Genomic DNA, 26,326 nt, shown 5'->3' with positions numbered 1-26,326 from the left:
GCTTATGAGTTGGAAGGGTGTGAACAGGCAGTGTAGAATGGGGAAAATGGAGAAATGGGCCGACACTTTGTCCAGGTGATAAGAATGAATCAATAAGGTACATATGGACATCAACTGCCTATAGACGTTATCCTCTGAGAGAGGGACACACACAAAAGAGCTGTAATTATACAATGGTTGCTCTTGTCCAACTCATAAGCAATCTGTAGGGAAACACCAGACAAATATTCTGCCCCTCCTCAACATTTTCACCTAGTTTTAGCACCCACAGATGATTCTTACCAGACCCAATCTTTGCCATGATGATCGAAAAAATGAATCATCTAAAAACTTTTGGTTTCATATAGAACTGATTTTGTGTGTGGTGTGAGATAGGGATCTAATTCTACCCCCAACCCCGACCCCTGCCAATATGACTAACACTAATCAACTTCAGGTTGCCTGGAAGCCAGACAGATCCCATACCAAAGGGGTGCAGTAGGTGCTCCCATCCTCCACTAGTCAGCGCCTCCTTGACTGATTAAAGGCCCCTAATCAGCTTGGGGAGATTAGGGGCTCTGGCCGGCTGTTCCCACACCCCCACCCTGGGATGGGATGGCAGGGGAGAGAGAAGGGGGATCGACCCTGTGACCCCTCACCCGGGCCCTGGGCCCGAGCCCCGGACTTTCCGGTGAGTGGCAAATGCCCCTAGACACCTACTCCTCAGGACTGAGGGCGTGGGCGTGTCCCCATCGACCCCCGACAGCCCTGATGAGGCGGGAGGGGCAAACAAGTTGGGAATGGAAAGGCGGGAAGGCCGGAGAGGGCTTCCAGGACTTGCTCTTGGCCCGCATCTAAGTCGTCTGTCTGCAGAAGGGGTCTGGAAGCAGAGACACCTCACCTGATATTCTGAACTTCTCAAAGCAGGCTTTCAGAAACAGGTTTGCAGGGAAAGCCCTACGAGAGTTTCGGGGGGGTCTCAATTGCTCATCCTGCTCGGTCTGTGCTCACAGAAGCTGGCAATGACTGCGTGCACCCTCCTAACCAGGGGGCTTCCTGACGTCGGGTTCTGCGCCCCTGCGCCGTGCGATGGGTCCCCTCCAAGCCTCCCGCGGGTCCTGCCCTGGCCCGGACCTCTGCTGCTCGGGTTCCTGCTCCTGCTCCTCTTCCCGCCGCCCTCTGCCCTCTCCGCGGTGTTCAAAGTGGGGGTCCTGGGCCCCTGGGATTGCGACCCCATCTTTGCCAGTGCCCGCCCGGACCTGGCCGCGGCTCTGGCAGCCGCCCGCCTGAACCGTGACCTTGCTCGGGAAGGCGGCCCTCGTTTAGAGGTCGCGCTGCTGCCCGAGCCATGCAGGACACCGGGCTCGCTGGGGGCTGTGTCCTCCGCGCTAAGCCGCGTCTCCGGCCTGGTGGGACCGGTGAACCCTGCAGCCTGCCGGCCCGCGGAGCTACTAGCGCAAGAGGCTGGGGTAGCGCTGCTGCCCTGGGGTTGCCCTGGGTCGCAGGCAGCGGGCACCACTGCCCCTGCCGTGACTCCCGCGGCGGATGCTCTCTACGTCCTCCTTCGAGCTTTCCGCTGGGCGTGCGTGGCCCTGGTGACAGCCCCTCAGGACCTATGGGTGGAGGCGGGACGCTCTCTGTCCACTGCACTCAGGGCCCGGGGCCTGCCGGTCACGCTGGTGACCTCCATTGAGCCCTCCGACCTGTCTGGAGCCCGGGAGGCCCTGAAGAGGGTCCGGGACGGGCCCAGGGTCAGAGGTAGGTTCTCCAGCGGGGTACGGGGAGATGGTGGGTCCTGCCTGCAGCTGGGCACCTCAGGGAGTCAAACCTGTCCGCAGTGGTGATCATGGTGATGCATTCGGTGCTACTGGGTGGAGAGGAGCAGCGCTATCTACTGGAAGCCGCAGAGGAGCTGGGCCTGGCTGATGGCTCCCTGGTCTTCCTGCCCTTCGACACACTCCACTATGCCTTGTCACCGGGCCCAGAAGCCTTGGCCCCACTGGCCAACAGCTCCCAGCTTCGCAGGGCCCACGATGCTGTGCTCACCCTCACCCGCCACTGTCCTTCAGAAGGCAGTGTGCTGGACAGCCTTCGAAGAGCCCAAGAGCACCGGGAGTTGCCCCCTGACCTCAATCTGCAGCAGGTAGATGGGCCAAGGAAGAAGGGAGGAGAGTGAGGGAAGGGGCCAGGAAAAGAGTCAAAGTGAGGAAAGGAGGATGGAGCCAAGGGGAGAGAACAGGTGCTTTAGCTATTCTGGAATTTCCTGGGTAATGTAGATAGATCCTCTGGTCTGGTTTGGGATCTTGTCACATGGGGAATTATTTTCCAGAGAATAGGCAATGAGACCTCTCAAGCCCAGCTCCAAGGAGTAAACTCTAAAGCGCAAAATCATTTCCAGTATGCTTCAAAGTAAACCCATTTCCACCACTACCTTAATACACAAAACACAATAAACGGTTGGTGTTCAACTTTTCATGCCCACATGGGAGGTATTTCCTCTAGGACCTCATCTGATAGTCTTAACTTTTTGAGGGCCTTGGCATCTTGCAAGAGCAGAAAGATCCCCAGGTGGAGCCAAGGGCTCCTATATTCAGATCCAAAGTTTATTCTCAACATCCAGCTCATATTCAGGATTCTGAGTTCCCAGAATTCCAGTTCGGACCATCTAGATCCACCCTAATTACAAAGGGAGGTTTAGAAACCATTGAGATAGAAGGGAATTTAGATATCAATTGCAGGAAGTCAACCACCACCAAGACCCTACTTGAAAGGGACTACATCAGAGAGGGTTGTGGGTCAAGGGGAATTGAAATAGTCCCCACAAATGTCCCCAGTCTTTCCCAAGAGGATTTGGAGTAGCCAATGGATAGAGAGGATGAGAATAATTGATGAGAGAATAAGAGTGAGATGGGATGGAGGGAGGATCAGTCAACAAAGAGGGGCAAAGAAAGTGAAGGGAAACTCTTCAGTTCTCAGCGAGTAACATAACCTTCCACCAGCTGCTCAAGCCAGATGCAAGAAAGTCTCCCTGATTCCTCTCACTTTGTCACCCCATATCTAGACATGAAGTTAGTCTAAAGGTCATTTAAATCCATTCACTTTCTCCAGCCTCTTTATCATTGCTCTGGTTCAAGCCATAGCACCTCTGGCCCAAATCTTACAGCATAATCTTCCTAAATGGTCTCTGCTTCAACTCTCACCTAGCTCAGGCCTTTTCTTGTCACCCAACAACCAGATCAAGCTTTAGAAATCTGGAAAATTCTAGCATGTCACAGTGGCTTCTGGGTAACCTTCCTCCAGCCTGGGTTGGGGACACTTTTCCTATATAGATGCAGGTTGCTTCACAAGGCTTATCAGAACTTGTGTTTTCCCTTCTCTTCTGTCTTCTGTGAACTTCAACCCTGCTGAATTACTTTGGATTTTAGAAATGTGTCCTTTTTTTTCTTCTGAGCTGCTGTGATTTCCTCTCTTTTACCCATCCCTCCCCTGGATGATTATGATTCATCCCCTGAGGGATGGCCACTACTTCTAGAAGCCTCCTGCTCTACCTCACCACATGAGTTGGAGACCCTCAATCTTATCCAGGAAGCTTTCTCGATTTCTCCTGCCTCTACTCACTACACTGCTTTCACAACCATGTCTGTTTTCCTAACTAGATGGAAATTTCCTCTGGGCAGGGATGGTCTCATATACCAGTGTATCTCTAGGGCTTTTCACAGTGTCTGGCACTCCAATAGGAGAGTGGCCTGATGAGATCAGGAGGTAACCTTAAGGGGAAGCAAGGGGGAAAATAGGAAATAGAAGCCAAACAAAGGATGGGAAAGAAGGCTTTTGTGTGAATGGTAGATAATAAGATTGAAACTATATGCAGGGCAACCAGCTGAAAGGAAAGGACAGAACTAGAGGGGATGGAGAGTTACAAGCAACCAAAAATGAGAGAAGAACCCAAGTCCTGAAAAGAGGAACAGTCGGTAGGGAAGACCAAGTGGGATAGCCAATGGGGAGAGAGGAAGAGAGAGCCTCAGGGGAACCACTAATTAGGAGATGGTCAGTAGGGGCTGGGCTCCAAGGGCCCAATGAGAGAATAGGCGGGGCTGGTGAATTCCCATCTATCTGTGGGCTGTGGCTTCCAGATCTGAGTCCCTGCTTTCCTTCTTCAGGTCTCCCCTTTGTTTGGCACCATCTACGACGCGGTCTTCTTGTTGGCAAGGGGCATGGCGGGAGCGCGGGCAGCCGCCGGTGGGGGCTGGGTGTCTGGAGCAGCCGTAGCCAGGCACGTCAGGAATGCCCCAGTCCCAGGGTTCTGTGGGACCCTAGGAGAAACCGAGGAGCCCTCCTATGTACTGCTGGACACGGACGCCTCTGGAAACCGACTGTTCACCACTTATGTGCTGGACCCTGTCCGCGGCTCTCTGCGCTCTGCAGGGACCCCAGTGCACTTCCCTCGCGGCGGCCCCGCTCCAGGGCCAGATCCCTGGTGCTGGTTTGAGCCAAACGTCGTCTGCAATGGAGGTGAGGGCGAGCATCCCAGTCCCCACTGGGACAGTCAGTATAGCCTGTCCACAAAATTGTGAAAGAGAGTGAACTCCTGCCCTGCAGGTTTTTATATATATTGTTGTTGTTGAAAATGGACATGATACCTTTATTTATTGTATTTATTTTTATGTAGTGCTGAGGATCGAACCCAGTGCCTCACATATGCTGGGCAATCACTGTATCACTGAGCCCCAACCCTGCCCTTCAGTTCTTTCAGGCCCTTCCTGACCCTTCCAGGCCCTCCTCCAAGCCCCTTTACTTGCTCAGGATCCCTTTGCTCAAGCCCTGATTTATTTAGTCTGAAAGCCCTCTAAGAAATTTTCTAGCATTTCCAGACTTGGAGGAATCTGTGACTTTCCTTAGAGGCTGTCCCAGCTACTATCCCCATTTCCTGGAACTCCAGGATTCGAAAGGGAACCTCTTCTTACCAAGGTCCTGAGTAACCCTCCTTTTGTTGTCCCTTTAGGAGTGGAGCCTGCTCTTGTCTTTCTAGGCTTCCTCCTGGTGGTAGGAATGGGGCTTGCTGGGATCTTCCTGGCCCACTGTGTGAGGTGAGTAGGGGATCAAGGTAAGTACCATGTGATCATGGCTCTCCACTGCCAGGGATGAAATTGTGCAGCAAAGACAGCAGCTACTCAATAGTAGAAGAGGGGAGGATTTTTCCTGGAGCGGGAGGATAGGGATCCTGAAGGGCTGGCAGAGTTTCAAGGAAATGTCTGGTTTGGGGATGGCTGCCCTCCAGTATACCTCCCCTGAGCCCACATCATCCCTTCATCCCAATTCCTACTGGCCTATTCAGATGAAACTGGCCCTCTTTGCCAGTATGACCTCTTTCCATTACCAGGCACCGGCTCCTTCATATCCAAATGGTTTCTGGCCCCAACAAGATCATCCTGTCTCTGGAGGACATCACCTTCCTCCATCCACATGGGGGTAGCTCTCGAAAGGTCAGGAAAGCAGGGAGCCAGGAACCAGCTGTCTTCTCCCTATACATTTGTTCCCTTCCCTGAGCCAGCCCTCATCACAGCCACTCCCAGACCCCAGGAAGAAAGCCTGATTTTTGCCCCAGCTGTGTCTGAGGTCTGAGCTCTGGCGATCAGCAACCTCATCTGTGCCATAGGAGTGACAGCCCCTGTCCTCACTACTTTCCTGGGGTGGTGTGAAGGTGCAACAAGAAAATGAATATATTTGTTTTGTAAAGTGTTGTGCACTTCGGAAGTACTCTCATTATCATCTTCCCTCGTTGAAAGTTCTTCCCTTCTCCTGTTTAATTCACAAAACTCAGCCTAACCTCAATCCAAGGGTTTAAAGTATACTCTGGGGTCAGAGTATATTGACTCTTTCTTTGCACCTCTGCCTCCCAGATGATCCAGGGGAGTCGATCCAGTCTGGCTGCCTTCAGCACGGCAGACATTCGAAGCATCCGCAGCCAGCCCTCAGACAGCACAAACGTTGGCCTCTACGAGGTGAGCATGAGCCAGGATGAGCTGTACTCCAGAAGGGGAAGTGAGAAAAGGTGCTCAGGCCTGGGAAGAGAGTAGGCATATTCTCAAGGGAGGCATGCAGTCATGTCAAATCCTGCAGACTCCAGGCAGCGGGAGGCCGAGTGGGACCTGGGGAGAGGTCATGGATTCCTCAATCCAGACCTGATTCTGCATCTGGGAATCTTCTCTGCTGCAGGACTTTCCCTTAGCCATGATCTAAGTGAGGACTCCTCAAAGGCCAGACACAGTGACCACAGGCCGGAGCTGCTGAGCAGTGTGCTGAGACTAGCATGCAGGCTGGTGTGGCCACTGAGGCCAGGGAGCCCTTGGCCCTTCCCCCTCATAATTCCCATCCAATTCAGATCAGACTCAGAAACAGCAAGCTCTAGAGTGAAGTAAGAATGTCACGAAAGGACATTAGGACACTGTGGGGCCAGGAAATCTGAATATGATGGGCTGGATGAGAGATACTGAGAAAAGATTCAGAGGGAGCCTAGAAAGAGCTCAACTAATCAGAAAGAGAGTAGAAATTTAGAGCACCCAAGCTCCAGGTCATGGAGAGAATGCAGAAGTTCCTACTATGTCACCTAGAGACCATCATGATCATTTCTCAGAGAAGGCACTACTTTTGGACAGGTTGTTCTTTGTTGCATAGGATGACCTTGTCCCTTGAAGAATATTTAGTTTCTCTTGTCTCTGGCCCTATCCACTAAATGCAGTTTCGTGACAATTAAAAATGTCTTCACATTTATTTCCAAGTGCTCTGTAAGGATCAATGCCAAACTCTCACAACTCCCTTCTAGTTCAAATTCCTTTCCAACAGTCAGGGAAACTTACATAATTTGCACGATGCAGGACAAAATAAGTATGAGAGACCCCTCACTCATTTGAGATGATAGCAGCAGATCATTGAATCAAGCTTGGACCCTCTGAGCAGCCGCAGGAATTACATGCTAGGAACCGGGCCTACCAATAGGTGAAGACAAGGAGGCTCCCTACCCCTCTCATCTGGTTTACATTAAAGCCTCATCTACCCAGATGCCTGACTCAAAGCATGGTGCTCTGTCATGGCAAGGGATGGTGATGTCAGTGACATTGTAGTTGTAACAGTTCACTTAATGGGTGCATCTGGGGTGGGGAGGACAACTGTATAGGTCTTTTGCATCTCTCTCACCTAGGGGTGGGTTTTCATCTAGCTGGCTGAGAAGCAGATAGGCAGATATCAAACTCCTGCTTCTGATGCTGTCACATAGCAGATGTGTTCAGGGACAGTGGGCAATGGAAATGTGGGCAATGGAAATGTATCATGAGGCTTTAGGAAACTGAGTTCCCTAACCTCATCCTCTCTTCTGCAGGGAGATTGGGTTTGGCTAAAGAAATTCCCAGGGGATCATCATGTAGCCATCCGCCCAGCAACTAAGACAGCCTTCTCCAAGGTAAGAGGTGATCCTATGATTGGTGCAGGGTGGTCATCAGTCCCTCCCTTTTTGCCTTCTCTTTACAGCAGCATACAGTAGTGGGTTTCAGTTAAGTGTTCCTTCCACTCTAGAGCAGATTTCTCACTATTCTGTCTCATGGCACTAGTTCTTTGATAATCTTATCACAACTTATATGTGATAAATTACACATTAATTTATACATAAGTTATATGTTCGCCTATGGCCTGACTTATTGCTACCTCCTTCATAGACTGCAAGCTTAGTGAGAGTTTCCCTCCATTGTATACCCAGCACCCAACACAGGATCTGGAATATTACTGAGACCCAGTGAATGTTTGCTGAATGAATGATAGAAAATGAATTTTCACTTCTGTCAGGCCACATATGCCAAATGGCCCTAGTTGTATTGATATGTGCCTAATAGAGTGGAAAGTTGGCAAGGAGATAATAGATTGGCTGATTCTAATCTTTTCAACCTCAATGTTCCTCTTCCCCCTAATGCCATGAAATCTTTGTTTGGCTTACTTTCCTGAGGCCTCCACAGGTGCTCATGGTCACAGCTGTGGAATGAATTTAAATGGACAGACTGTGGATCAGTACACTAAGTCACCATTTAACAGCAGGTGTTTAAAATGAAATCCAAGAAAATCTAGAAAGGGCATCCGTCAGCCTTTAGCTCCCACTCTTCCAGTGTCTGAGTGCATTCTGTCCTACCAAGTAGGTATGATCTTTTGATGGCTCCTCTAGGACCATAACTTGGCTGCACAGTCCTGTCCTACCTAACCTGGGGAGTATGGCATCTCAGAAGCATCTGAAACAGTGATGCAACACCAAATAGGGCAGCCCCAGTTCAGGCTAAAGGCACAAGCTATTTCTGATGTGTTCAGAAAGCCCTAGTGCCTCTCCACAGAGATTGTTACATTCAGAAGGAGATGGTGGTAATGGCAGGGGCTTCTCCCTCATGTAGTGTTTTCCCTTAAGATGGAGGCAGTTCAGCCAGATGAGTGTGGTGCACACCTGTAATCTCAGTAATTTAGTAGGCTGAGGCAGGAGGATTACAAGTCTGAGGCCAGCCTCAGCAACTTAGTGAGATCTTGACTTAAAAAAAAAAAAAAAAAGACTGAGGCCATTCAATTGGGTGCAGTGGTGCAAGCCTATAATCCCAGTTATGCAGGAAGCCAAGGCAGAAGAATCTCAAGTTCTACATCAGTCTTGGACAATGTAGGGAGACCTTGTTGTGAGATAAAAATAAGGGCAGGGGATGTAGTCCCATGTGCTAGGCTTTGGGTTCAGTCCCCAAACTGAAAGAAAGGGGGAGGAGGAAATGGTAGAGAGGAAGAAGAGGAAAAGAAAAAGAGGAGAAAGAAAAAGAAGAAAGAAGGAGAGTGAAGGATGGAGAAGGAGAAGCAGGGGGAGGGGAGGGGAGGGGAGGAAAACAGGTAGGGGAGGAGAAGGAGAAGAGGAAGGATGAGGAAGAGAAGGAGGAGGAGAGGGTAGAAAAAGGGGGGAAAGAAGGAAGAAAGAGGAGGAGGAGAAGGAACAACTCTAGGGCAGTTCAAAGATTGATGTTTAATAAATCAGAACCTGCCTGGGTTCTTATCACCAATGCATGGTTGGTCTTTTCATTCTTAACTTCATATTCAGTATCTGGGAACTGTGGCTTTTGATGGTTTTGTTTTCCATAAAAGCAACAGAAGAACCCCAAAACACACATCCAAACATCAAAACACACACACACATACACATGTATGTCTTAGATTATTTCATTCATCACTCTTATCCCATCTTCCTAGTTTAGATACTGAAAAAACAGACATTGAATAGCGGCCCACCCCCCACCTTGCCACCAGGGCAGAAAATGCCTGTCAACCCTTCTCCTCTCAGCTCAGAGAGCTCCGGCACGAGAACGTGGCCCTGTATCTAGGGCTCTTCCTGGGGGGAGCCGCAGACTGCCCTGCAGCCCCAGAGGAGGGCGTCCTGGCTGTGGTCTCAGAGCACTGTACCCGGGGCTCCCTCCACGACCTCCTCGCCCAGAGAGAAATAAAGCTGGACTGGATGTTCAAGTCCTCCCTCCTGATGGACCTCATCAAAGTGAGGGGGAGGTTGGTAGGGGGGAGGTCGTAGGAGGGCGGGTCCTGGGGGCAAGGAGAACGGGAGCAGAGAAACCGCTCGGGCTGAGGCTGCCTCTTACCCCGCCTCCTCCAAGGGAATGAGGTACCTGCACCACCGCGGCGTGGCTCACGGGCGGCTTAAGTCGCGGAACTGCGTGGTAGACGGGAGGTTCGTGCTCAAGATCACCGACCACGGCCACGGGAAACTGCTGGAAGCTCAGAGGGTGTTACCGCAGCCTCCCACGGCCGAGGGTAGGAGTCCCCCGCGGTCTACCGCGCACGGGACTAACGCCCCAGGAGTCACATAATTAATTTCAAGGTCCCCTGCTCCCTTCCTCGCACTCTCCCCATTCCTTATCCATTGGACGCGACTGCTACGGAAAAGGTCAGGTGACCTCTAAGATTCGGAAGATGGAATCTGTCTGGGGAGTGGGGCTGGCCAGGGGGGTGGGATTGTGCCTGAGCTCTTGACAGTGCATCGGGGTCTGTTGTAAGAGGGGCTTTGTCTGAGGGCGGGAGCCTGTGCCCAGAAGATGGAGTCTTTCCCGGGCACCGCCTGGTTTGAGGGGCGGGGCTTATTGTGAGGGCAGGACTTCTGAGACAGTTGAGTTTCAGGTAATGTCTCCTGGGGTTGGTTGCAGGGCTGCGGGGCTTGATTGTGAGTTTGGGAGGGTTTTTTTTTTTTTTTTTTTTTTTTTTTTTTTTTTTGCAAGGATGAGAGTCTGTCCTCAGCTCCCCACAGCTCTCCACGTGACCATGTGTCCTTCCTTATCCCAGATCAATTATGGACAGCCCCAGAGCTGCTTCGGGACCCAGCCCTGGAGCGCCGGGGAACTATGGCGGGTGACGTCTTCAGTCTGGGTATCATCATGCAGGAGGTCGTGTGCCGCAGCCCCCCCTATGCCATGCTGGAGTTGACAGCAGAGGGTAAGGCGAATTGGGGCCAGAAAGGCATCTTACAATTAGAACAGGGCCATCCCAGACCCAGCCTTGCTTTTTTCTCTAAAGCAAAACCTGGTGATAAGACTTAATTATGTGGGTGCGCCCTTGAAGCTGGAGTCTGAAGGGCCAGGGCAGTAGAAAGCCAAGCATCAGGATGGTGTGTGGGTGGGTGGGTTGCTTTTCAGGGCCCAGACCTCAGAAGTTTCTTCTGTCCTGATGCTGGACCCAACCTGTTCCCCCAGGTGACACAGCAGGCTCCTCTGTAGTTCTCAAAGGTCCCAGGGAGGCAGCAGGGAGCTGGGATAAAAACACAGTCCCATTTGATTCAAATCCATATCATCATATATGGGACGCTGAGCAAACCACTTCACTACCTTCTCATTTTTCTTACATGCAATAAATGTTAGTTTCTTTGTCTGTGTCACATCTTACTGATCCCAGGGTTCAGGGTCCTCTTGTTACTCCTAGAGACCCCCTTACACACTAAACTCCCCCTCCCATTGAAGCTCTGGTTTAAAGGACCCCATCTTGGGCTTCATCAGTCAGGCCAGGGTCAGAGGTGTCTTCTGTCCTGGAATGCTCACCCCTCACGGCCTCCTCATGCTTCCAGAGGTGGTGCAGAGGGTGCAGAGCCCCCCTCCGCTGTGTCGGCCCTCAGTATCCATGGACCAGGCACCTGTGGAGTGCATCCATCTGATGACACAGTGCTGGGCAGAACAGCCAGAACTGAGGCCCTCCATGGACCGCACCTTCGACCTGGTTAGGGCTGGGATTGGGTGAGGGCTGGGTGGGTCCCTGGGAACCCCAGATTCTTGTTAGTAACCTAGGAAGGTCACAGGCAGGGAGGCAGGCAGGAAGGATCTTTAACCTTCAAGGTGACCTCCTAGGGGGTAGCCTGAGGACTGGAGCATGGGGGTGAGCTAGAATGGGGGCTGTAAGGCCTTTGAAGTGGGAAACAGAGCTCTGAGTGAGAGAAATATTTAATTCAATTCAAATAACATTAATTAAGAACCAAATATTTGTTTGGCTTACCATGAAAAAACAAAACAAAACAAAAAAAAAACCTTAGTGTGGGAATCCAAAGGCTGAGATGCTCCAGTGCCTGTCAGTTCCTGAGAATGACTACCTTTGGGAACCCTCATTTCCCACATGCCTCCTAATAATGTCTGAATACACAGTGCCCAGCACTACAGGACTGCTTCATGAATAGAAGATGAATGGTGATTAAGGAGATGGGGAATATAGTCCCATAAAAGGTCCATGAGAAGGGCATGGTAGTCCAGATCTTCAGCAGCTTTGCCTGCTTCCTATTGTTATAGTTCAAGAGCATCAACAAGGGACGGAAGACAAACATCATTGATTCAATGCTACGGATGCTGGAGCAGTACTCCAGTAACCTGGAGGACCTGATCCGGGAACGCACAGAGGAGCTGGAGCTGGAAAAGCAGAAGACAGACCGGCTGCTCACGCAGATGCTGCCTCCGTGGGTGCCAATATGGCGAGGGGTGGGGTGGAGAGGGCAGCTGGAGCCCAGCCAGACTGGGACTGCCTCCAGGTGACCCCACTGCCTGCTATGCCTAGATCTGTGGCTGAGGCCCTGAAGAAGGGGACACCTGTGGAGCCAGAGTACTTTGAGGAGGTGACACTGTACTTCAGTGACATTGTGGGATTCACCACCATCTCAGCCATGAGTGAGCCCATTGAGGTGGTGGACCTGCTCAACGACCTCTACACACTCTTTGATGCCATAATCGGTTCCCACGATGTCTATAAGGTGGAGTGTGCCAGGGATAAGACGTCCTGACCTTCAGTTCAACTCTGTCAATCCCAGCCCATCTGCCCCAGGCCACTAGCCCAATACTCTTTCCCAACCCTATTGTACCTCCCCAATCTCTTCCTCCAGCTCAGTCTCCAATTTGCAGCCTGGCTTTGCAGGATGTCTACACTAACCCCAGTTTCAGCCTTTTGATATTGACATTGGCTTTGTGTATGGGGGGTGGGACACTCAGTACTGAACTGGTACAATACCTTCTCCTAGGTGGAGACAATTGGGGATGCCTATATGGTGGCCTCGGGGCTGCCCCAGAGGAATGGGCAGCGGCATGCAGCAGAGATTTCCAACATGTCGCTGGACATCCTCAGTGCGGTGGGCACTTTTCGAATGCGCCATATGCCCGATGTGCCGGTACGCATACGCATCGGCCTGCACTCAGGTAACTCTTCTCTGGGGATTTGTTCCAAATTCCTTCTACAGGAGGCAGACTTCGATGAGGCTGGGGGTGGGGGCTTGTCTTGAAAAGGATACTCTTGGGAGTGTTTATTTGAAGAGCTGGTTGAAAGTATGGGGTGTTAAGGTCCCCCCAAGGCCCTAGGTGCAGCCTAGATGCCAGTTTCAGTCCAAGTCCTTGCTGTCTGCCATCTCTGCAGGCCCGTGTGTGGCGGGCGTGGTGGGTCTCACCATGCCGCGGTACTGCCTCTTTGGGGACACAGTCAACACTGCCTCGCGCATGGAGTCCACCGGGCTGCGTGAGTGTGACAGAGGCGGGAGGAGCAGGGGGACGGAGGGCGGGGCCAGAGAGGGAAACAGCTTGAGAGGTCAGGTGAGGTGAATTCCGAGCTCACGAAGTCCCCACTGTCCCAGCTTACCGCATCCACGTGAACATGAGCACGGTGCGGATTCTCCGCTCTCTGGACCAGGGCTTCCAGATGGAGCTGCGAGGCCGTACTGAGCTGAAGGTGAGGCCTGGCCCCGCCCCCTTCTGGGGAGGGACCCAGGGTCTCTAAGCTCCACTTAGATCTGGAGAGTCTCCGTCGCTCACTTCAGTCCGCCTAAGTTTCCCCTCTCTCGTGTCTTCTTTCCAGGGCAAGGGCGCTGAGGACACGTACTGGCTAGTGGGCAAAATCGGCTTTAACAAGCCCATCCCCAAACCTCCGGATCTGCAACCGGGGTGAGGGCTTGGCATGCTCCAGCAGGGAAGACGGGGCGCGGGCAGGGTAGGGCCCCTTCACGCATTCTCCCTGCCTCTGGCTCTGTGTCAGACCCCAGCGAGATGCTACGATGACCAGAACCCTGCCCTCCCCCATCTGAATTCCCCTTCCCTGATAATTGCCATCCCTCGACACAGGGCCAGCAACCATGGCATCAGCCTGCACGAGATACCCGCTGAGCGGCGCCAGAAGCTGGAGAAGGCGAGGCCTGGCCAGTTCTCCTAGAAGTGAGGCCTTGTCAGGACAGGTGCAAGCTCTTCCCTCAGTCTCCAGGACCACACACTTATGGGAGATACTTCTTAGGAGACAGGTGCCTCTTTGCTGGCCTAAGGGTCTAGCACCATCTGAAGAAAGTCCCACCCAAGCCAGGTGTCCTAATCCATCTCTGGTTTCTAAACCTAGGGATTTACCCTGGGAGGAAAGCATCTGCTACAGGGATACTGGTTCAGTAGGCCTGCACTGGTCCAGGAATCCAGGTTTAGGGAATCCTGTAATTGTGACCATGTGTCACTTCTCTGACCCTACCCTTCACAAACAGCACATACCAGGCCTCCCCAGGACACTTGGCTGTGTATTGCACAAGAGACAGAACTCTAGGGGGCAACATTGGCCAGAGGACAGTGTGAAAGTTATCCCTGGAGTTCTGTTAAAGCAGAGACCTGCTCACTGCCCTCCTTGGAAAACTTCTGACCATGACCGTCCCCTTCCTAGGTGAGTCCCCATGACCCTTTTTCTCCCTCTGAGACATTCATCTTTCCCTCAGGATTATTCTGGAAGATGTTTTTCCTGGAAGTTGCTGCTATAGGTGTCCTAAAGTGTGACTAAGAACTGGCTTCTGTCCAGCTCTGCCTCCAAGGATTCTGAGCCTTTACAAGAGCCAGCTGCAAACCAGCCTTGGAAAAGTCTCATGCACTCTCCAAGCTCGGATTCCACCCAGTGGTGGAATGAAGGGGGGCCTAAGTGATTTTCAGCACCCCCGTGGCCCTGATAGTTGGGCTTTAGAATGGCTGGCCTTGGGATATTGGACACTGTAGCATGTGGCCCCCAGCCCAAAGGATCCTGAGCCCATCAGGAGATTACGGGTGGGGCATTCCCCATTTTTCAGAGCCCCTCTGGGCTCCAGGAAGGAGGATCTATAATTGGATGCCCTGGAGTGGAGGCATTGTGTATTGTGTCCAGGCTTGGGTTGTTGTGTGGTGTGGGGAGGTCATGGCTTCTGTTTAGCCTCAAGCCTCATTTCCATTTTCATTGCTCCCTGTTCAGAAACTGGTTCCTTCTCCAGTGAGCAAAACCAAGTCACTTACCCAAGTGCAGAGGAATGTTTACTTCAATGCTTTGGGGAAAGAAAATTAAACTGCACCAAACTTTTACTAATCAGAAAAACTGAGGAATAGTCATATTCTCTGTTTTTTTTTTTTTTTTTTTTTTTTGTATCAGGGATTGAATCCAGGGGCATTTAACCAGTGAGCCACATCCCCAGCCCCTTCTTTTTTATTCTTTATTTTGAGATAGGGTCTCACTAAGTTGCTCAGGGCCTCCCTAAGTTGCTGAGGTTGGCTTTGAATTTGCTATCCTCCTGCCTCAGCCTCCCCAGGTGCTGCAATTACAGGCCTGCACCACCATCATATTCTGTTTAACTGGGTGCTACTGAAAAGCCAGTTGGACAGAAAATTCCTTCTGCTTAGATCTTGGTTACAAATGTCAATGCTCAGTCTTGGCAAGTCCCTAGCTGAAATTTCCTCTGGTGTTCCAGAGCCTAGGCTTTGGCATGTTTGACTCTTGGTGTCATTTGCTGTTGCCACACACCCTGGAAGAAATTAGCAGCAGCTGCAACCACCCACTAGGTATACAGCATGCATCCCTTGGAGGTGTGCAATCAGAACAGGAGATGTTAGTAAACAAGGATGTGGCAGTCAGAGGGAATTCCTAGGTGGAAAGATGAAGCAAGTCCTTACTGGAAAAATATTGGCTGGTGGGCCAGCAGCATCAGCATCACCTGGGAGTTTGTTAAAATGTAGAAATTTTTGGTCCCAAATCTACTGAATCAGAATCTGCATTTTAATAAGATCCCTCAAAATATTTTAGGCACACTAAAATTTATGAAGCATAACAGCACTCAATGATTGTAGGATTCCTTAACTCTTGGCTAGAAATGAGCTAGTAGAATCGCTTTGACTGACTTACCGGGTATTTTTGTTTTGATTTAACACTTAAAAATCAAATTTAAATCACTTTTTTGGGGGGATGGGGATCCTGCAACCTTACTCATTCTGGCCTCAAACTCAAGGTCCTTCTGTCTCAGTCTTCCCAGTATCTGGGATTCCAGGTATAGGACACTGTGCCCAGCTATACCAAATCAGTACTTTAAAAATATAAAGCCAGATGTGTTGGTACATGTCTGTAATCCGGTGACTTGGGAGGCTGAGGCAGAAGGATCACCAGCTCAAGGCCAACCTCAGCAGTGCAACTTAAATGCTGTCTCAAAAATACATAAATAAATAAGGTCTAGAGGTGTAGCTCAGTAGTAGAGTGTCCCTGGGTTAAAATACCCAGTACAAAAAACAAACAAACAAACAAAAAAAAAGTGTACAGTCATTCTTTGATATCCACAGGGGATTGGTTCCACGACTCCCATTACCAAAATCCTCGGATGCTCAAATCCCTTACATAATATGATATTGTATTTGCATAGAACCTATGAATATTCTGTATACTTTAAGTCATCTCTAGATTACTTATAATATTCAATTCAATGTAAATGCTCTGTAAATACTTGATATACTGTATTGTTTAAGAAATAAACAAGACAAGAAAAAGTCTGTCCATGGTCAGTACAGATGCATCCATTATAGGCCTAACTACATAGTCCAAGATCCACCAGGGGTTGAATCTGTGACGGCAGCATCCAAGGATATGCAGGACCAACTATAACAGAGTTCCCTCTTCTGAAATCAGAATCATCAGGTGGGGCTTGCATCACCCCTAGCAACATTCTGCAGGAGCTAAGGAGCAACAATAGGTTTAATCCAGGGCTTCACACTTCAGTTCTCACAGTCCCTACAGCCTCCAAAACATCAAGATTTTTGGAACATTTCCTACATCTGGCACCTGTAGACCTTGAGTTAGGACTCCAGGAGCAGTCGATGTTAGAATGACAGATGCTCTTGAAGGTTGCTTTGCCTTTTTTTAAAAAATTGATGGTTGGGGGGCTTCCTTTTCTTTCCTAAAGATAACAAAAGAATTTATCAGAAATAGTAAAGCCAGCATTTATAAGTTACCTAAGCTGGTGACACTATAGTGAATAATTTAGTGCAATTAAAAAAACATTTTCAACTACATTCAAAGATGATGGATTAAAGATTAAAACAAGAAAAACCTAACATGCACACATACACATTTAAAAAAAATTATTTACATTGTTAAGTACCTCCCTTAAGATTTTCTCTGAACTTAGGTCCCAGAATTAAAGGGCAGATTCCTGACAGTGTGGACCTGAGAGTGTGGCTGTAGCTCTCAGTCTCCTGCTCTTTCCTTCCTCCCCGACTTCCTCTTCCTCTATCCCTCCTTTCTGTTCTGCTAGGGCCTAGGGTGGTTAATGGTGTATGATTCAGAAAGCCTCAAGAAAGTCATCCAGGGTTAGGTGCTGGAAGATTGGCTTGGGCAGGCCTGAGCAGGGCACCCAAGAAGAGGAGGAGGAGGAGGGAGCTGAGTCTTAAACCCACCTCGGGATAGAGGAATGGTCAGGTATCAGCAGATCCCTTCACGACTTTGACTCAGCCTCATTCCCAGGCCAGCTGGGATCTCAAATAACTGGATATGATGGGGCTGAGTCCTGGGACCATCCCCCGACCAGAATTCAAAGAGTCAGTTGGAGAAGAGAAGGGGAAAGATCGAGCTTCACCGTCCTCTCTGTCCCTCAGTCTCCTTTCTCTGTCCCTATTCATGTCTTTCCTCTGACTCTGCTGTCTCTCTAGCCCCAGGCCCCTTTCTACCCAACAGTTTCTCCCTGCCTTTCTCTGCTATTTCCCCCATTTCTGTGACACTTTTTTTCCTGGGCCTAGTCCAATTATCAATCTTAGAGCCCTACTGACTTCCTCCCCAGTTCCCCACCCTGTTGCTCTTGGAGTCTGGGCAACTCCCAGCCTGTGAGCACCTGGCCTGATCACTGGCTCTCCCTACCTTCACATGTGTTTACACTACCTTTGTCAGCTGGCCTGCACCAGCAACCCACATTTGGGGCTATCCTTGCCTTGGGAGGGCTCTGAGGCTGGGACCATTATGGCCAAAGAGGGACCTCCGATAGGAGTTGCTTTGAACCCACAGCATGTCTCTGGACTCACATGGTGCCTTTTCTCTATGCTACTCCTGGGGTCTGGGCCCTGTTCCCCATTCCCACCTGGACCCCAGGTACCTTCCTTTGGGGAGGTGGGGTGAGCTGCTCCTTGCCAGGGATTTGTGACACTAAATTGTAGGGCTATATTCACCAAGATCTTCTGAACGTTGCAGTGGGGACACCAGGCTGTGTGCCATTGTGTTTGGGTCCTAAGATACTAAGAGTTGAAATAAAGGTGTACTCTCTTTCACGGTGTGTGGTCCTTTTGGCCTCAAGGGTGATCTGATTGGAACACCCCCACCTCTGGACTGCTTAAACCCTGGCATTGTTACTTGAGTCCTAGGCCAGAGGCCCAATTCTGAGGATCCCAACAAATCATATCTGTCCTTTAGCCCCAAAAAACAAAATGGAAAAAAGTAATGGTGAAAAGCAGGAAAGGAACTTTAATCACTGTAACTGCCCTGGGAAGGCAAAGGGGACCCGTGTTTCCAGCCCTGGCCTCAGGGTTACTGACATGAGCTTCCAGATTATATAGACAAGGGGACCAGAAATACACATGGCCAGGAAGTCTTGGTCACACTGTGGTCTGATGGATTATTATCTCAAGATCAGTCAGGTGGACAAAAAGAAAGTTGTTGGCTATAAGAAAGTTGCTGTGTCCTGTGGGGTGATTTGGACTTATGGCAAGGTGTTTATTGATCAGAACTGTTCCTACAGTCCAAGATAACTCAGAGCAAAGAAACGGATACAAAATGGAAGCAAAGATGCAAAATTTTTCATCCTGCTTTTAGTTATTCATTGGATGCAAATGAAGAATTGGTGTTTTTAGCAAAAGCAGCCTCTAAATCCTTGTCATAGCATTGCCAGGGAAGGTTTCAGAATGGGCAAACCCTAGAGATGACTGTGCAGGGGAGGGTAAGCAGGGACTCGCCGCCCCAGGCTGTTAGAGGAGTCTCTGAGCTCCCCTTCTCAAGGGGTCTTCTCTGAAGGCAGCAGGCAGGGAAGTCTCAGGACTCTCAGGCTCTGAAAGTAGATGACATGGCTTCATCCCTTGACCATAGGCATAAGATAGGAAGGAAGAAAGAAAAAGGCAGAGCTTGTCTATGACCATGATCCATGACCTATGGAAGCCAGAGTCTGAGATTGAAAGAGCAGGGCCCCCAAATGGAGAAGGTGATGTCTACTGATCTCTGATAGGACCTCACCAACAATCACCCACCACCTCCAGCCCTTCAGAGACAGCTTCTGGTGATTAGAACAGAATAGACCACCCAAAGCCACCCATGAGTGACTAGTCCATAAAATTTCTTGGAGATCCCTGTTTCTATTCCAGGCCTCAAACTTTCAATTGTCCTACTTCAGCCTCCTGAGTGGGATTATATGCATGTGCCTCTGTGCCTGGCTCTAGGCCTGATGTTCCTGACATGATGATTTATGATGAATATCCATCCTGCTGGATGGTGAACTGTCTTTTCCCCTTGCTCAAGACCTGTGGAACTGGGTAGAACTGATTCCTGACGTTCTCAGCCCAATCAAATTATCCCATTCCTTTGGACATGGAAATTGCATCAAGGACCAGCAGATAACCTGGGCTGCAAATGAAGTTCAGTGGTAAGATGTTGCTGGAAGTCACGGGAAGCAGTTGTCTCTTTTCTCTGGGGTTGCTGAGGGGATGGGACCTTGATGGATCTTGCCGTCACAAAGGCAGAGATCAGAATGGGCAGAGGGAGAAAGATTAAGTCCTGACTGCCACTGTTTGAGCTTCCATACCTGACTGGGCCCGAAGTCAGATCCAGCTGGGAAGTTAATGTGGGCTTTCTGTTCTTTGTAGCCTGAGGTGTCCTGATACTCCCTAAAAGGATCGTGGAAAGCATTGGGGGTTTAATGAGAAAGAAAAGAAGAGAATCACGGTTGGGGAGGAGAGAGGGGTTGAAAGGTGAATGACCAACAGAAGATGGTCATCAAGTACTGAGTCTATCCAGAGTGGGCCAGATCCTTTACCCTGTAGCACGACTGTTCCATTTCTAGGAAACCTGAGCTGGGGTGATAAAATCAGCACAGCACATAATCCTTGTCAGGGACACTTGTCCTGGATCATCATTTATAAGTCGGAGGGAATGATGCAACCAAGAGTGGTGCAATCTGCTAAGCTTACAACAGCACTGTGTTGACATTTTTATGAGTGAAATGGTCAGACTTTGACAGAGGATTTCGGGTGGAGATCGATGTCTCTCCCTGTTCCCAGGACTGGAAAAGGAGTAGAAGAATTGGGGAGAACAGCTGTTATGTCTGCGAAGCCTAGCATCTTGTAGGGTGGGGTGATTTGCCACATGTTGGAGACTCACCCATCCAAGCTAAGATGGTTTTGTCCATTTTACTAGGGACATTCCACCTCACCACACACACCTGAGTCTGAATGTCTGGCTCTGGACCCAGAGAAGGGTCTTTTACCCAAGCATCTATCTCCTCTGCTCACCAGGAACATTGATCCCATCATTCAAAAGTACAACCCCACACACCATCTCTGGTTCTCACACAAACCATTTTGCACAGAAATGAGGTTTCCAGCAGAGAACTGACTTGTCAAAGGATACTCCTCTGGCAAATGTTGGGATGAGGAAGCAAATTCTGGGCACATTCTGACTCTGAGTCTCAGGTGGCTCTCTCCAGGATGTGCTGGAAATGTGTCCCTTTCAAGCAGTTTTCTTGCTTCATGGCACCTGGATTCTTTTTTTGGCAAAGAGTACAATTGAAATTCCACGTTAATATCCATGCAATCAGGTTATTGGAGGGTTTGACTTGGTGGAATGTGAACAGCATTTCTCCAACACTGTTTCCAGAAATCCAATCCAGTTGTGAGTTGCAATCCCTCACATGCTTGAAGTGCCTATTTCTCACTTCACCTGCCAGGAACCTAAGGGGGAAGTTTGTGTCTGTTCCTTCATACCTCCTCCCACTCTGGCTATTTGCTCAGGAGAGGAGGGACCTTGTGAGGAGTACCATTTGATTCTCAGCCCCCTGATCCCTGGATCTCCCCTCCAAAGTAACATGATGGAAGGCTTCACTGGTCATCTCTTGGTGGGGAAATTCCCCTGATCTGTCTTTGGCTCCGTTGCTACTGTCCCTGAGAGGCCATCCCTGCCCAGTTGAGGCATGTGCAGGGTATGTTCCTCCTGAAGTGAAAAAGAGACTTCATGTTTCCTCACCTGTAAGTCCCCCTACCTAATTTTGAATAGTCATCCCTCAGTATTCTTGGGAGGATTGATTCCAGAACCCAAAATCTAAGGATGCTCAGCATGACATAATATTTGCATACTTTCTTACTCATACAGATCCCCCTGTATATTTTAAATAACCTCTTGATGACTTATAATACCTCACGCAATGTCCATGATATGTAAATAATTATTATCGTGTATTGTTTAAGGAATAATTACAAAGGGAAAAATCTCTGTGTTTTCAGTATAGATGCAAATCTTTTTCCCCAAATATTTTTAATTGGAAGTTGGTTGAATCTATAGATGCAGAATCTTGGATGCAGGTCACAGAGGGCCAACTGTATAGATTTTCTTTTCTTTTCTTTTCTTTTTTAGGAAATGGGAAATGAACCCAGGGGCACTTTACCAAGGAGCTACTTCACTGGTACCTTCTTTTATTTTAAGACAGGGTCTTTGTAAGTTGCCTGGACTGGCCTCAAACTTGTGATCCTCCTGCCTTAGCCTTTCCAGTAGCTGGGATTACAGGTGTGTGTCACCGTACCTGGCTGTATTCTTTCTCTTAAAGAACATCTTCAAAAATGGACAAGCTTCAGGTCTCTACATTTGGATCTACCCCCTCTCCCTGGATGTGGTTCCCTGAGGTTGGGTTTCAGCCTCACCCTAGCTTTCTTCATCATTGAGGACCCTCAGAAGAAAACAGCTATGTCTCTCTCTAGACGTGCCATCTCTTTCTGTATCCCATGGCTGTCTGGGAAGCCCAGGGAGAACTGGCAGTGGTCCAGCATCAGCTTGCCCTCAGACCTCTTCCTCTCTCTGAGAAGCCAGGGGAACTGTCCTGCTCCTCACTCTCTCAGGAAACAGGGAGCTGAGCTGGGGCCACCTCCATCTTCTTCCCAGCCCTCTGTGCTGTGATCCCTACTTACTGTGCTCTGTGGCTGGGAATGAGATGCCCATCTCTTGATCTCGAAGGCTCCTCCATCCTAGATAAATGATTCTTCCAGACAGTTGCCACTTGGTGTTTGTTGGGAGAAGAGCTGCCTTCATTGCAGATGCTGCCTCCCACCCACTTCAGCTCTCTCCACCTGCTCCCCCCAACACATCCCGCAGTCCCTACTGGGTGGCCTGAAAAGTGGGCAATGGGAGTTGGGAGTATAGATAACAACAGGGCTAGAAGCCCTGGGGATGGTGGTAAGGTGGGGCCATCTGGACCACTGTTTCCTCTCTAGAACGTGGAGTGCTTAGTTCTTAATCATGGGCCCCAGTTCTAATTCTGTGTCTACAGGAAAATTTTCATTTGATACCTTATTATAGCAAATCAGTATTCCAACTGCCCTCTGTATCTGCTAATTCCAAATCCTTAGATTCAACAAATGACAGATTGAAAATATTGGTGAATGGGCTGGGGTTGTGGTTCAGTGGTAGAGTACTTGCCTAGCATGTATGAAGCATTGGATTCTATCCTCAGCACCGCATAAAAATAAATAAAGAAAACAAAGTTATTATGTCTATCTACAACTAAAAATATAAAAAAGAAAAGAAAATATTGGTAAAAATTTTTACATTCCTACTCATGTATACCATGTAGTTAGTTCTATCTGTATATACACATATATCTTGTATCTGTACTAAATTTGCACAGACTTTTTTTTTAAAGAGAGAGAGAGAGAGAGAGAGAGAGAGAGAGAAAATTTTAATATTTATTTATTTTTTAGTTTTCAGCGAACACAACATCTTTGTTTGTATGTGGTGCTAAGGATTGAACCTGGGCCGCACTCATGCCAGGCGAGTGCGCTACTGCTTGAGCCACATCCCCAGCCCCCAGACTTTTTTCTTGTCATTATTCCCTAACCAATACAGAGTGACAACTATTTAGGAAGTATTTATATTGTATTAGGTATTATAAGTCATCTAGAAATGATTTAAAGTATTCAGGAGAATGTAGGTTATATGTAAATACTATGCCACTTTATATAATGAATTGCATGTACATGGGTTTTGGTATCCATGGAGGGGGTGGGTCTTAGAATCAGTCCCCTGTAGCTACTGAGGGGATGACTATGTGCATCTTATGAATGGGTGACCCAGTCAGCATGGGTTGTTAACATACACTTTTTGGGTTTCTTTTCAGCAGTGTTGGGGATTAAACCCAGGACCTCTGGGATGCTAGGCAAGTGCTCTACCACTGAACTACTGAGTTACATCCCAGTACCTTCTTTTATTTAACTTTGAGACAGGGTCTCACTAAGCTGCTGAGGCTGGCCTCAAATTTGTGGTCCTCCTGTCTCATCCTCCCAAGTAGCTGGGATTACAGGCTGTACCACCAAGCCTGTCTCTTAACACACACCATTTTTAAAAATGCAAAAAAAAAAATAGTAATTTCTTTTTTATACCACAAAACCCTTATGATCTTTTCATCTTGACCCACTGTGACCAAATGTGGTCCATTTGGTCAGAATGTGCTTATGACTGAGCTCAACAACAGGCTTTCCCTCCCCACCATCACCTCACCCAAACCACCAAGCCAAGCAAATAAATGTCCACCTGCTTGGTGGCCTTGCCTCACCACCATTCCCTTGATTATTGCCCTGTAAGTAATCTCCTAGGCCTATCCCAAGGTCCTGAGCACCCACCCCCAAGCTGTGTGTCTATTAGGACATCCCTGTTACCACCATTAATATACAGTCTGACTTGAGGCCACATGGGTTCTCAGCATGTCACTGGCAGGTGACTCCCCTCAGTCTCTGGGGTCACCTCTCCTAGGGTTTTAACTTTATCCCAGGATGGATGGGCACCCAGCACTCCTGCCACACTCCTGCTGAGGGTGGGGAGTTGAAACAAGACCTGAGGGACTGCATACATGGCATTAAGTGCCGCAGTCTGGCTGGGCACAATTCAGGAGCCACTTATCAAGCAGAAACAAACTTTATTTTTAGAACACACGCCATACCACAGGAGCTCTTCAGGAATTCCCCTCAGAGCCCAACTGCCACCACCGGCTTCCCACAAGCCTCTCAACTCCCCCGCCCCCCCCCCCACACACACTCCTCCTGCTCTTGAGGCCCATTGGCTGGGTCGCATGGGGGGAGCCAAAAAAGTCCCCCAATGAGCAGCTCCGTGGTCTGAAAGGGCGGGGAAACAGCCCAATGAGCATCACCGCAGAGGAGCCAGTCAGTTGGCAGCAAGAAGTTTGCTGGGGCCGCTGTGAACCAATCATCAGCTGGCAGCTGGAAGTTTGCTGGCAGCTGAAAGTTTGCTGGGGCCCCTTCGGCTGTGGCTCTCAACAATTAAGAGTTCATGGTGAAAGACTCCAGACAAACTTCACCAAAGGAGACAAGAAGGAACCAGTATTGAGCACTTGGTCCTCAACACTGCTACCAAGGGATGGAAACTCTCCTGGCCGTTGTAGAACAAACCCAGACCTGGTCTCCATCTTGTTGGGGTCTCTGGGCTCTGGTGCCCAAGCATGGGGCAACACCCATTATAGACTGAGGTGGTTGAACTGAATAATCTTGGATTTTCCTAAGACTAAAGCTGGTTATAGAAACTCGTCCTTCCAGGAGTCAGTGCCTCCCTGGGGAAGCTAGAGAACATTCCCTGTGATGACACAGCAGTATAACATGTTCCTTCAGGAGCCAGAAAAGAAGAGTAGGTGAAGGTGTCACGCATCTTTTCTGAAAGATTTGAGCCCATCCACATGCTGAGGGAAGGAAGCAATCTGAGAAGGAGACCCTGGGCCTAGTGACAAGAGAATGAGGTTCCTGTGTCAAGTGGGGATAGACAGTCACAGGAGGAGGGATTACGTTGGATGGGGGGAGAGAAAACCCTAGTAAGAGGATTACAGTAGGATGGTTTGAGTCTGGGAGTAGCTACCTTGTGGGCCAGGTAGGTTCATTTTCCAGAACTGTCCTTCAAAGCTTTCTGTTTTCCCAGGAAGGTGGGTGAGAGGACAGGAAAGAGGAACACTATTTTATTTTAAACTGTGCTAAGCACTTTTCTTGAGAAAGCTCATTCGGTATCCTCCACAAACCCATGAGTCGGGTCCCATTATAACTCTATTTCACAGATGAGAACACTGATGCTCCAAAAGGCTGTGTGACCTGCCTAAGGTCACAAGAGTTACTCAGTGAGTGTCAGGACTATAATTTTTCTGAGGTCTTAGACACTATGCTATTAAAAAAAAAAAAGAGGTAAAACCTGATATGGGATCAAGTCCCTAAGGTAATGGAAGTCACTTTGGACAACAGTAGACAAATCTCTTTCTCTGAGGCAGAGTGGGGAGGAGGAGAGGCTGAGTCTACCAGTTTTTACTGGGAAGAAAAGAGCTTTCTTTCCTGGCGTCCTCAGTGTCACCAGAAACTAAGATGACCACATGTCTGCCATTAGTAAGAGGAGTTTGTGGGAAATCAGGTGAGGATGGTAAAGGGGGTATTTAGGGGACACCAGACTTAGTTGGTGTCTCTGTGGAATCCCAGATCTCCCAGGTCTTTAGCCTCCCAGTTCCAGAATCCCTGGGTATGGAGACCTTGAGGGAAGGTCCACTCTGCAGTGTCTGGTGTTCACAGACCTCAAGAGCACAGCAGGCAAGCACCGGAAGACACTAAGAAGCTGAACATCAACACCTGGAGATATCCCAGGCAAGCAGATGATCAGGGAAGGTCCAGAAGGGTCAGAGGGACCTGCTGGCAGCTCTGAGACCTGTTCCGTGATTATTGGAGACAAGGGTCACTTCCCTCACCAGCCAAAGCTGACTGAGGTCTTAGATGATTTGCATTTGTCTGACAGAACACATATAAGGAAACTGGCAGACAGCTTTGAAAAAGCACCACCCAGGGCTGGGAAGCTCCCAAATGCATGGTTCTTATTTTCTCTAATATGACTCAGCAGGCCCAGTGCAGGGGCTGGGCTGGAAAAGGGGCCTCAACCAGGCGCATCTAGGGCAAGACAGCGTAGCAGGAATATTTAGAGTGTTGGGGAGGAAGGGCTTTAGTACCTTAGTTTAGAAGGGCCCTCTTTGATCTTTTTTATCTTTTGTCCTTTTTAAAAAATATTTCAGCTGGGCTGGGGTTGTGGCTCAGCAGTAGAGCACTCATCTAGCATGGGTGAGGCCCTGAGTTTGATCCCCATCACCACGTACAAATAAATAAAGTAAAGGTATTATGTTCACCTACAACTAAAAAATATCTATGTGTGAGTATATACATATATATATAAAATATTTTTATTTGTAGATGGACACTATACTTTTATTTATTTATTTATTTATTTATTTATTAATATGGTGCTAAGGATCAAACTC

At 49.1% G+C, this 26,326-nt stretch overlaps 1 protein-coding gene across 2 annotated transcripts; it reads left to right on the top strand.

Annotated features, from left to right (window-relative positions):
• The first annotated feature begins 1,001 nt into the window (after nucleotides 1-1,001).
• Nucleotides 1,002-16,215, top strand: Gucy2d (guanylate cyclase 2D, retinal). 2 transcript variants are annotated; one of them, XM_026390540.2, is made up of 19 exons: nucleotides 1,002-1,737; nucleotides 1,818-2,122; nucleotides 4,140-4,491; nucleotides 4,982-5,066; nucleotides 5,360-5,462; nucleotides 5,880-5,981; nucleotides 7,355-7,435; nucleotides 9,323-9,529; nucleotides 9,645-9,801; nucleotides 10,327-10,476; nucleotides 11,102-11,250; nucleotides 11,811-11,974; nucleotides 12,073-12,265; nucleotides 12,530-12,704; nucleotides 12,919-13,017; nucleotides 13,133-13,227; nucleotides 13,354-13,439; nucleotides 13,617-13,726; nucleotides 14,243-16,215. In XM_026390540.2, exons 1-18 carry the CDS (start codon nucleotides 1,002-1,004, stop codon nucleotides 13,702-13,704), a joined length of 3,327 nt encoding a protein of 1,108 aa, XP_026246325.2. In that variant the 3' UTR covers nucleotides 13,705-13,726; nucleotides 14,243-16,215. The 2 variants fall into 2 exon arrangements, with proteins under 2 accessions (XP_026246325.2, XP_026246324.2); XM_026390539.2 differs by lacking the exon at nucleotides 14,243-16,215 and having other exon boundaries at nucleotides 13,617-14,116.
• The last annotated feature ends 10,111 nt before the right edge of the window (nucleotides 16,216-26,326 follow it).

The sequence above is a fragment of the Urocitellus parryii genome, chromosome 7 (assembly GCF_045843805.1).
Source record: "Urocitellus parryii isolate mUroPar1 chromosome 7, mUroPar1.hap1, whole genome shotgun sequence".
Lineage (NCBI taxonomy): Eukaryota > Metazoa > Chordata > Mammalia > Rodentia > Sciuridae > Urocitellus > Urocitellus parryii.
The sequence above is the reverse complement of the archived record's forward strand: the minus strand, read 5'-3'. Positions and strand labels throughout refer to the sequence as shown.

Coding starts and splice junctions, on each gene's coding strand:
- Gucy2d (XM_026390540.2), top strand. CDS start 1,002: ATGACTGCGTGCACCCTCCTAACCAGGGGGCTTCCTGACGTCGGGTTC. Junction 13,228..13,353: donor GAGGCCGTACTGAGCTGAAG/GTGAGGCCTGGC, acceptor TCTTCTTTCCAG/GGCAAGGGCGCTGAGGACAC. Junction 13,440..13,616: donor CCTCCGGATCTGCAACCGGG/GTGAGGGCTTGG, acceptor CCCTCGACACAG/GGCCAGCAACCATGGCATCA.